General features: G+C 41.5%; 1 protein-coding gene across 4 annotated transcripts in view; it reads right to left on the bottom strand.

Annotated features, from left to right (window-relative positions):
- Positions 1–63: 63 nt before the first annotated feature.
- DCTN4 (dynactin subunit 4) overlaps positions 64–11,855 on the bottom strand; it is a 38,381-nt gene continuing 26,589 nt past the window's right edge. For all 4 annotated transcript variants that reach the window (XM_040972503.1, XM_040972516.1, XM_040972509.1 and 1 more), the window contains 5 exons: positions 11,106–11,179; positions 8,219–8,273; positions 7,191–7,298; positions 4,409–4,506; positions 64–2,500 (listed from right to left, as the gene is read on the bottom strand). In XM_040972503.1, coding sequence (XP_040828437.1) covers positions 2,287–2,500; positions 4,409–4,506; positions 7,191–7,298; positions 8,219–8,273; positions 11,106–11,179 — 549 coding nt within the window. In that variant the 3' untranslated portion in view covers positions 64–2,286. The remainder of the gene's footprint in view (positions 2,501–4,408; positions 4,507–7,190; positions 7,299–8,218; positions 8,274–11,105; positions 11,180–11,855) is intronic.

The raw sequence follows: 11,855 nt of genomic DNA, 5'->3' as shown, positions 1-11,855 counted from the left end.
TCATAGACTGTGAAAAATGCTGCTTCCCACCAGTCTTCGGAAACCAAAGAGGAGTCGTAAACATACTTCGTCTGCTTTATTTCACTACATTAAGTTAAGCGATAAGGCAAAACAGTAACCTGTCATTCATAAGATAGGGAGAGCCTCTCATTCCCAGAGGGACCCAGCAAGGATTCTAAACAAACAAGGGTGACACAGAGCTCAAGATGCCTAAGAACACTTTAAACAAAATATTGGGTGAATCACAAATCCAGATGAACTTAGCTTTTTCATTTCCCAAACTGTACTTTCAAGAGCTGAAGACCTCTAACTGTTCCATGTGGGACAAGCATCACAAAGCTTGCACCCAATCTAATACAAAAAAAGCAACAAATTCCTAATTCACCAGCTGCAAGTACTGGAACATTTCTACAAACAGAATTTCCAGCCTGCATTAAAACACACCTTGAGGAAACATTAAACCAATGTGTTATTCTCCAAGTTAATCTGACCTCTGCATGGAAAAGTGTTTGTGTGGTGTCACATGGCAATGATGAGATCTGTTACTTAAATATTATTACTTTGGGGATCTATGGTAATGTCCACTGACCATAAAGACACACCATTGAGCTGTGCAGCCTAGCAAACACATGCACCTGGAAAGCTGCTCTCCCCTTGATGCCCATTTCCTCCCCTGGCAAACACCAACCAGTGGTTTCAACGCAGGCTTTAACAGACAGTGATACAAAACTAATTCCACACTATGCAAGTTATACAAAATTCAGCTGTTTCTGTAGCCTGTAAACTTGTAATTACCCACTCCCCTGCCTTGCCTCCTAGGAGGCCAAATGTATTTAGTGTGACTCTAATATTAATTGAGATGAGTGTTTTTTTTTTTCTTACACTGCAGCATGTATATTATTCTGTGGGAATACTGCTTAATAAAGTTGCCTTGACTTTATTAAAGAGTACACTTTAGTGTCTTTGAAAAGCTTCCTAAATACTTTCATCTTTCAAGGGGAGCTGAGAATTATCTTAGTTTCATATTGCAATATGCCTAATTTTAATTTCTTTAAAGAATTAAAAATGAAATCAGGGTAAACCAGAAATTTCCTTTTCCTTGACAGTCTACTGGCAACTGCAGTCTACTTTGTCAAGTCCATTTTAGGAAATATCACAGAAATTAAAGTTAGCAAACCAGCTCCAAGATTCTAAGGGAAAACAGCATCTGCTGTTAGGCTAGGCTTCTGGACTACTTGCTCAACTATCTTATGGTTTACAATCAAAATGCTCTTATTTGACATACTATATGTATGTCATATGATTAAAGTCTGAAACTCACTAGGGAAAAGCTCTCCTAACACCCAGTTTTGGAGTCAAGATACTGTCACTTTCCCCTTCAAATCAACGGAAAGAACGTTAGTTCAGATCATGCTAAAAAAAATTCTATCATTCAAATGTTCCCACAAGCAACTTGTCCATGGAGATTTTTCTCTGGGCTCCTCACGGTTCCAAATTCTCAGAAAAACTTACTGAGTTAAAGAGGCAGAGCGGAGATGGGCCAGGGAGTAAGACAAAGACCCTGGGATTGCACCCATCCTCAGATTGTGTGGTAATATTTAAAATGAATGGAATCTGCTTCCCCTCTGACATGACATGCAATTAGTTGCTTCCCAACTCCATCCCAAAAGTTCTGCATTATACCAAAAAACTGCTAAGTGTTCTGTATTCAGTGAGAAGGCAAATCAAACTGCCTTAAGAATTACATAGGCTTTTCCAATCAGCACTAAAGTGAAGACAAGGTGACAGCATTACATTACTTTTTTGTTAACTGGCACAAGGGGAGCCCCAAGGGCCGGGCACGCTGTAGGTAGTTAGGCCCTGCTAATGGGACACAGGTGGCAGCTGGTATGCTGAGACCAATGCTGGATCACTAACAGGCACTCCACCTTCTGGTTATCTTTCATGTCATTTGCCACTCTGATCCTTAGTGAGATCACATCGACAGAGGACATGGTCAGTTTCCAAGGTGACAAATCTCATGCCACTCTGAGTAACAGCCCGCATAGTGGGATGGAACTATGTTGCTGTTGTTCAACATGCAGGGCTCAGTGGTGGACAGAGACAAGAGGCTTGACAGTCATCTGTGCTCTTAACGCCTGGCCACTGCTCCCATTGTGCTAGGGAAAGGATTGAGTAGTGCACGGGGACGTGGTTATAAACAAGGCCTATGAAGCAGCAGCTTCCACATCTTAGCGTGGGTTAGTGATGTCACTGTCTTAGCTATCTGTCCGCCCCTAGAAATTTTTAAGGAAGAAGTGGGCCCAAGCTGAGTTCCACATGCTGGGTGAGCCAGATGACTTCTGTGCCCTGGTCACTTTCTTCGATGGGACGGATGGGAGCTGCCAGGTTCTTAAAATCATGTTTCATTTTGAAGCATACGGTCACTTCACCTTCCTCACGTTGTGGGGTAACTTTGATGAAAATACCCACTTTGTTGGCCTTTCTGAAGGCTATAATGCTGTGGAAAGAAATAAGCACAGGATTAGTTAGGTCAGAGTCAGCCAGGCAATCAAGTCTCACTTCAGTGGTTGACAGCACAACAGGAACTTGCTGATGATAAGATATGACCATCATCCTGCTTATTAGGAACAGCTTCCCCAGCAATAACACCAATCTCTATTAACATCACAAAAGGAAATATACTTGTAAACAATTCAGGCAGGGAAATCAGGACCTTCCCCTTTTCTTCTTTTCAGCTCATAAAGAAAAATGAAATACTTTTGGTTCTCAACCTACCAAATATTTTTCTAAGGGCCTCTTCTTTTTTTTTTCTTTTTTAAATCAACATAAATGGGACACATGGTTCTGTTGTTTTTCCACTCTCTTTAAAATAAAACCCTTTCCAAATTGGTATATACAGGGCTGCTGCATTCTACTTTAGTGGGTGCACGGCATTCAATCATGTATTTATCCTACTTGGTATACACTGAGGTGCCTGTCAATTTTTCTTTTGTAAACAATGGTGCTACAAATATCTTCTACAAGCCAAAAGGTAAAGAAGTGATTGCAAATATCTTTTTTTTTTTTTGGGGGGGGGGACAAGTACAAGTATCTTACATTTACCTTTGTGCATACATGGCAGTATTTCTGTGCAATATAAGCTGATATTGTGGGAAGTTTTAATAAAGAGAGGAAACTCAAGCCTGTTGGTTCACTCCTCAAAGCCTGCTGTGGTCACGGGGTTAAAGCCAAGAACCAGAACTCATCCAGGTCTTCCACATGGGTGGCAGAAACCAGCCAGCTGGTCATCATCACTGCCTCTCAGAATCTGCATTAGTGAAAAAGCTGGACTCTGCAGTCAGATCTCACACTCAGGGAATCTGATGTGGGGTATGGGTACCCCAACTTACCCTACAATTCTTTATAGAAGTGTTACAGAAGTTCTCTGTTCAAGGTACTGATATAATTCCTGTCTAGAATGGATCCCAAATGATGCATTCTCCAGCCAGGAAGAAATTCCATTTTTTAGTTCTCATTTATTGAGTAGGAGAGAGCAAAACTTTCTATAGGGGTGCAGGTAGAGAACAAATCTAATGATAATCTACAGAGATAGAATATTATGTATCAAATCCCTATCTAGAACCATTAAAAGTTATATGCTTGAAATGATTTGTTACCATGGGAAAATATATTTTTAATTTTTTAAAATTTCTGATGTTGTTTACATAGTTGACAAAGATACATGCCTATGAGGACCACTGGTTAGGGTGAAGAGAATCAAAGCATGGAGAAAGGTGGGTGGGACAAACGCTTCCAATGGGAAAATATTTTTAAAGGTTTATTTTGAAAAGCAGACAGACTGATTAATTGATTTTCCTTTCACAGGTTTATTCCTGAAATTCTTACAACAGCTTGGGCTGGGGCCTCAAGCTGGGAGCCACAAACTTCATCTGGTCTTCCATGTGGGTGACAGAGACTCATGTACCTGAACCACTATCTGCTGTCTCTGGTGCTCATTAGCAGAAAACTGAATGGGAAGTGGAGCAGCAAGAGTTGAAACTGGTACTGATAGTGAGATGCAGGCATCTCAAGGATGGCTGAACATGTATGCCAATACTGTTACCCTAGAAAACATAGTTAAGTAAAAATACAAAAGCTAAAAACACCTCATGTTTAAAGAATGATCCCAGTGGTCAAAGAAATATCTGTATATGCCGAAGCGAGCATCCAAAGAAATACCTGGAAGGACAAGTGTCAAAATTGGGCTTATCCCTGATGCTCAAATTTTTTTTTCTTCATGGTTTTACATATGTTTCACAAATTTTCTAAAAGCATAAAGAAAAGCTACTTTTAAATACCCAGGCCAAAACACTGGGAAATAGAAGTGGGTCAACTGTGATGCACAGGTCATAGAAAGGTCACTCACTCTGGATCATCCTGGAAGTCCTGAGGTTCTGCCAACTCATCATACTCTGCGGCTGCGTCCTTGCCAGCCAGAACAAGCTCTTTGGGAGGCACCACCACCTGAAGAGTAACAGAGAGGCCAAGCTCAGCAGCGTGCGCATGCTGGATGTCGGTTCAAGGGAGCAAAGCCAGGTGTCATCTGGATCTAGGCACATACAAGTAAACAGCTCCACAACACCTGTAGCACTGGACTACACAGAGTTTAGAAACATGTTGTTCAGGAAGACAGACATTCCTAGTTAAAGAATAAGAACATATTTCAGAGAATGTCAAATGAGTGCTTCACTAAGGTTGCAGTGGGGAATTCAATTGGGACATCACTGGGCTTTTCCATTGTTCTGACTTACAAATGCTTAATGTTTTAGTTCTTAAGGAAACGTGGACTACATGTGTTTGATTATTCTGTTTTGGTATATCTGAAATAGTTTTTTTTTTCTTTTAAAGATTTATTTATTTTTATTACAAAGTCAGATATACAGAGAGGAGGAGAAACAGAGAGGAAGATCTTCTGTCCGATGATTCACTCCCCAAGTGAGCGCAATGGCCGGTGCTGTGCCGATCCGGAGCCAGGAGCCAGGAACTTCCTCCAGGTCTCCCACACAGGTGCAGGGTCCCATGGCTTTGGGCCATCCTCTACTGCTTTCCCAGGCCAAAAGCAGGGAGCAGGATGGGAAGTGGAGCTGCCGGGATTAGAACCGGCACCCATATGGGATCCTGGCATGTTCAAGGTGAGGATTTTAGCTGCCGCTAGGCCACGCCACTGGGTCCTATCTGAAATTGTTTATCATATACTTTAAAGTTTACTTATTTACTTCATTTGTTTGAAAGGCAGAGAGAGAAAGAGAACAAGATACCTTCTACCCACTGACTCCCCAAATGCTCCCTAACAGGGATGGGGTTTGGCTAAAACTAGGGATTCAATCCAGGTCTCCCATATGAGTAGAAGGGATCCAACTACTTCGGCCATCACCACTGCCTCCTATAGAGTAAGCAGTAAGCTGGAACTGGGGCAGCAGCAAGTGCTGCTAAAGCACAGCCTCAGACCAGGAGGTATCCTAGGAGGCATCTTAATTACTATACCAAATGCCTGCCTCACTTTATCATATTTTAAGAGAAAAGAACACAAATGAGAAACACTGGTTTTATCATAATATTTTCTGACATGGGGATGTTCGGTACATTTATGGTTACAAAACAGCAAAGCACTCTTCAGGCTTCAACTCTGCTCTGTCAGACATTAACAGATAACAATGTAACACATTTCTAATTAGGGAAACAGATGTGGCAAGAGAGGTACAAACAGAAAGTTACAAATCCAAACGCTCACAACTGGAGCTGTTTATTAGGGTTACTTAAGAAAAGCAGCAGGAAAGTTAAGTGTCATTTCTCTATCAAAGTGTTGTTACTACTTTTTTTTTTTTTAAGATTTATTTATTTTTATTGGAAAGTCAGATTTACAGAGAGGAGGAGAGACAGAGATCTTCCACTCAATGATTCACTTCCCAAGTGGCCACAACAACTAGAGCTGAGCCAAACTGAAGTCAGGAGCCCGGAGCCTCTTCCAGGTCTCCCACACGTGTGCAGAGTCCCAAGGCTCTGGGCCGTCCTCAACTGCTTTCCCAGGCCACAAGTAGGGAGCTGGATGGGAAGTGGAGCTGCCAGGATTTAGAACCAGCGCCCATATAGGATCCTGGTGTGTTCAACCCAAGGACTTTAGCTGCTAGGTTACTGTGACGGGCCCGTTTTTTTTTTTTTTTTTTTTTTTTTTAAGGGAAAACAAAAAAGGCCACAGAATCATTCCCTAACAATTTAGCTGAATGACAACTAAGTAGAGATATAGGCAACCTTCCTACCAGTTTTTGTTATATGGGTCATGCTGAATCATAACTGACCCAGAGAAAATTCTTCTGAGAATTTCAAGTCCTACATGAATTAATGAGTAGAGCAAAATACAGAGAGGCCACAATTCATTCATTCAGATAACACTTGCTGAATGTCAAAATTACCCATTTCAACATTTAATAAGTGCTAAGCATTTTATCTATAAGCAGAGGGAAACTGGAGAAGGCATTATCTTTGGACAAAGCTTCACAGGGGTCTAGAAGAATGAATAGTACACATCATACTGGGAGACTGCTTAGGCAAGTGAGGGCAGTGACCACAGGAGGGAGCACTGTGGGTACGACAGCATGCACAATTCCTCAGCATCAAAGTCTGTAACTCACCAGATTGCATGAATCACAAGCATTAACAGGGGTTACTTTGAAAAGTTCATGGAAAAATGGAAAGAAGTCTTGTGGTGCAAGCATTTTTGAAATCTGTGCATACTTTCCCAACAATTTGCATTTCCACCAACTTTTTAAAGACTTCCTATATGTGTGGTTTGCTAAATTTGAGGATGTTAAAGCAAGGTCATTATGGAGCTGATCTGCTATGTCAGAGACAGGCTATGTGCTGAGCATACCATGCAGAGTCAGATTTCAGCAAGTTCATTCTGGTAGCTGAGTTGAAGGGGAGTGGTTACTGAGAACAGTGAGCGCAGGCAGGAAGTTTCTGCACCGTCCAATTAAGAAATGCCGAGACCTTCACAGAGGGCAGTAGTTGCAGGATGCATTAAAAGAGAGGAGCTAGTCAAAAGAAGTTGCTAACCAGATGTGGAAATCAGAGTGTGGCATCCTTGAGCCAGGTCAAATGAGGCCACCTTAGGCAAGGTCAGACACAGGCAGGATGAGGCAAAACAGTACCTTAGCAGTGCTGTTAATATCATCAGGGTCCCCTTCCTCGCACTCCAACAGAGTCACATGGGTGAGGTTCTCCACTGGATTCGTTAAGGTCAGGAGGACCTGGCTCTCCTGGGAAAAGAAAAGCATCTCAGACACATGCCAAGGTTGTTCCCTAGTTCACATCCTCAGCTGCTGTTCCACAGAGTCCTCCTCCTCCCAGGATTCCTAAGCAATGACACATCTCCACCTCTGCCTCCCTGAAGCCATATAGTGTCTACTAGTATCTGTGTTAGCCTCAATACAATCTGGAGCTGCTACTTCACAGAAGATAGGAGATAGACCCTAGGAAGGGGACAGGTCCTGGGATGTTATCTGAGTGGTAACTTGTCCCACTCAGGCTGCCATATGAGGACTGAAAAGATGGAAGCCCTTGTAAATTAAAATGTGTGAGCTGCAGCCTAGCAAAAAGTATTAACACGCACACACACGACATGCACACACAAACACACAAAAGTGTACCAAAACTTTAAAAACTTGAGACTTCTTGAACCATGATGACTTGCCCTTGTTTGATACTATCTGAAAAGCAGGCAATGAATGAAGAGGGACTGGGATATTAAGACAAAAGCTAAACAAATTGCTGTGGCATGTTCTACAAAGCACAGTGTGGAGGGGCACAGAGGCTGACGCCAGGGAAGAGAGCAGCGTGGTTAAGAAGTCACTGCACACGTGAGAAGGCGGACAATGTCCAGATGGTGGGTGAGAGAGGGCAGACAGTGCCTGCAATCAGACATATCTTTCTTTCCCCCACCTAGGATTCCACATTTACATACTGTGCACTCTGCTTCTACATGCATTTCGGAGATGCTGCTGGCAAGAATATCAGTTTGAAAAGATTTAAAGCCTCAATTCCTTTATTATCTCAAATCATTTTCTATTCCTTGCTCCATGTACCCCATGCCATAAACACACAGTCATTTACATCCACATCTGCACACAGCATTAATAAATCAATTCTTTCCTTTCCTATAGATAACCAAGATACTAACCTTCATGTAGCGAAGGTTGGGGATTGACATGATTCTCACCTCCGGAATATAATTGCTATGTATAAAGAAAAAAAGTATTAATGCGCTGGAGTCTCTTAAAATTATTATTATCATCCTTGTTAGCTAACACAGGAACTTCTTTATGTTAATTGGAACATATCAGAGAAAAAACTTTAAAGATCACATTGTCACTATAGTAAAAGACATGAAACTAAATTGGAAATGAGTTCTGAAATATTTATATGTCTCACTTACAGCCTGCATGTCTGTGTGTACATCACGGCAGGCACATTCCTCATGCAACTATTAGGTATATTTGAGGTCTTACTTAACTCACTTCTGTAACTGTAGAAAGAAGTTAGTTGTAAGACATAAGACTAGTAATACATGCAGGTAAGATGTGTGCATGCACCCATACATAGAGGCAATGCTTTATGCATTTTACATACGTGGATTTTTACTCTTCACCTTCATGACAGATATTTGATGTTAGGAAAAAATACTTGTCACAGACTTGACAAGTGCCACCTTTGCAGCTATCTTCATTCCTAACTTGACATGCAGTGGGTAAGAGTAGTGAGCAAAATGAATATACTTTGTGGTGATTTATAGGCATATGGCACCTGTAAATGTTAGTCCCTTTAATTCTTTCAACAACCCTGTCAGGAGGCATTACACCCACTTCAGAGATGAGAATAAGTGTAGACAGTTACAGAGCTCATACTTAGTTCTCCTTACTCCTTAGCAGACCAGCTTTCTGCTTTCCTAAGAACTCTTCCTAATTGCTGCAAAATACTCTACAGTGTGAGTATGTCTTAATGTTTTATCAGCTCCACACTGAAACACTTTCTGGCTTTTGCCACAAAAATATTACAATACGCATCCCTGCAAATGTTATCTTTATTTGTTGGTACTTTTGCTTCTACAGAATGGACAACCCTGATGGTAGAGTACTGCTAAGTTAAAAGGTTTAAATAATTTGTCTTGGTATTTCCAGGCTACTCTAAAAGACTCCAGCAATTCACATTTCTTACAACAATGTAGGCAAGTATGCGTCAACCACATTCTCCTGAGCACTAGCTGCTGTTTATGCTTTCCCTGTTGAGCTTTACCACTTATCTCTCCTAAGTTTTTTCTTTTTTCTTTTTCTTTCTTTCTTTTTTTTTTTTTTTTTTTTTGAGGCAGATTTACAGAGAGGAGGGACACAGAGAGACCTGCCATCCCCTAGTTTTCTTCCCAAATGGCCACTATGGCCAGAGCTGGGCTGATGCAAAGTTGAGAGCCAGGAGCTTCTTCTGGGCCTCCCAAGGCTTTGGTCCATCCTCCATTGCTTTCTGAGGCTGTAACAAGGGAGCTGGATGGGAAGTGAAGCAGCCAGGACACAAACTGGTGCCCACATGGAATGTCAGTGCTGCATTCAGACTTAGTCTCATGCCACAGAGCCAGCCCCAAGCATCTTTCTCCATCCTTCCTCTTACTATCTGGAATTCCTATGTTACAGACATTCTGTTCAAATCAGATGCCTCACAACCTTCCTCAGCGCCTTCCTCTATTTTTATCCTTCCAATTTGTGGGAATTCTGTATTCCAAGGATATTAAACTTAAACTGATCCTGGGTATCAAAACAAATACTCTTTTTTTTTTCAGATTTATTTATTTTTATTGGAAAGACAGATATACAAAGAGGAGAAGAGACAGAGAGGAAGATCTTCTGTCTGATGATTCAATCACAAGTGGCCGCAATGACCAGAGCCGCACTTTTCCGAAGCCAGGAGCCTGAGCTCTTCCAGGTCTCCCACACAGGTGCAGGGTCCCAATGCCTTGGGCTGTTCTCGACTGCTTTCCCAGGCCATAGGCAGGGAACTGAATGGGAAGCAGGGCCAAAGGGACACAAATCAGTGCGCATAGGGGATCCCAGCGTGTACAAGACGAGGACTTCAGCTGCCATGCTATCAAGCTGGGTCCCACAAATAATCTTTTCTGCCCTTCTGCCTCAGAACTTTGTGGTTATCTTTTAGAGCTTATGTTTCATTTTGCTAAGCCAAAGCAGTTTACTTTTCGGTGGCTTTTGGGGTTCTTGTCTTGCTTAGGTATGGCTCTTTTATTCCAAAGTGTGGGCAATATTTTTCTAACTTTTCAAAATATTTTTGTTTGTCAGATGATTTCTGACACAAAATTCCCTTCCACCGTCAAGCCTGTGTGTCATCACAAACTTAATCACCTTTACCCAATTATTATCAGAAAAAGGTTAAATGAACATTACAACATTACAACATGCCATATTTTGTTATTTTTAAGTCTTTAAAAGATTATTCTGAGGGCCTGACACTGTAGCTTAATGGCTAAAGTCCTTGCCTTGCAAGCACTGGGATCCCTAATGAGTGCCAGTTGCTCCTGATTGCTCTGCTTCCCATCTAGCTTCCTGCTTGCACCCTGGGAAAGCAGTTGAGGACTGCTCAAAATCCTGGGACCCTGCACCCATGTGGTAGACCCAGAAGAAGCTCCTGGCTCCTGGCTTTGGATTGGCTAAGCTCTGGCCATTGCAGCCTCTTGTGAGTGAATCAGCAGATGGAAAATCTTTCTCCCTGTCTATTCTTCTCTCTGTAAATCTGACCTTCCAATAAAAATAAGTAAATATTAAAAAAAAGATTATCCTAAAACTTAGCTACCTTATGATTTGTAATGAATGACAACTATCCACTTAATAATCAACACACCAAACTGCCTGAGAGCACAGTTCAGCACTGTGTCCCTGATACAAACACCCTTACATCTATGTACAGATTGCTCCTAAACTTCACAGTACGTAACTGAAAACAAAAACACCTAAAGAGGAGAACAACAGCACGATAAATAGTAACCCAAATATGAATCCTAAAATACTTACACAGCAACCAATTGGATTTTGAATTTGATAGATGTTGGATTAAATTCTGGCTTGCTCAAATTATGTTCACATTTCTAGAAAGAAAACATAAGAGTTATTAGACAACTATAAGAAGACATTGGCTGACCACAGGGTTGCGCAATTCTGAAGGACAGCAGTGACTGTGATTTCATCTTGTAGTATTCTTCTGCAAGGCTGTGTGTTTCAAAATAGAACAGATGCCAGTGACAGCCAAAATTTATAGATGATGACCAACTTCACAAACAGTACTATACCTGTATGGTGTCTTAAAACTACTGAGAGAACAACACCTACTGAATACTTACTGTACGTGCTGAGCAATTCATTCACCGATTTAAATGGATTTCAGCATCACCCCAACTGTATGAGGTAGGTATTGGTACTTGAACTATTCATGTTCCCATTTTAGATGATTACAATGGGACAAAGAAAGGGTTGAGTAGCTTGCACAACCAGGGAAGCTGAGGTCTGTAGTTCCAGCTCCCTTGCTTTACAACACAGGAGCAGATGTTCTACTGAGTTCTTTATGATTACTACACTTGCTTGTAACTGTTTAACAGTAAAAAAGGGTGTCCAGTGTGGACATGAACTTGTCTGACCGCTTGTTCCTCTCAAGAGCCAGCCTATGCAGATGCAGCTAGCATGTGTACGGAAAAGTGTAAGCACATGTAATTTTTTTCATAACACACACAAAAGGCAGCATTTTATACAATGTTTCACTTTTTTTTT

The sequence above is a fragment of the Ochotona curzoniae genome, unplaced genomic scaffold (genome assembly GCF_017591425.1).
Source record: "Ochotona curzoniae isolate NIBS_2020 unplaced genomic scaffold, NIBS_Ocur_1.0 contig_1, whole genome shotgun sequence".
Taxonomy (NCBI): Eukaryota; Metazoa; Chordata; class Mammalia; order Lagomorpha; family Ochotonidae; genus Ochotona; species Ochotona curzoniae.
This window is presented reverse-complemented; position numbering and strand designations above follow the sequence as displayed.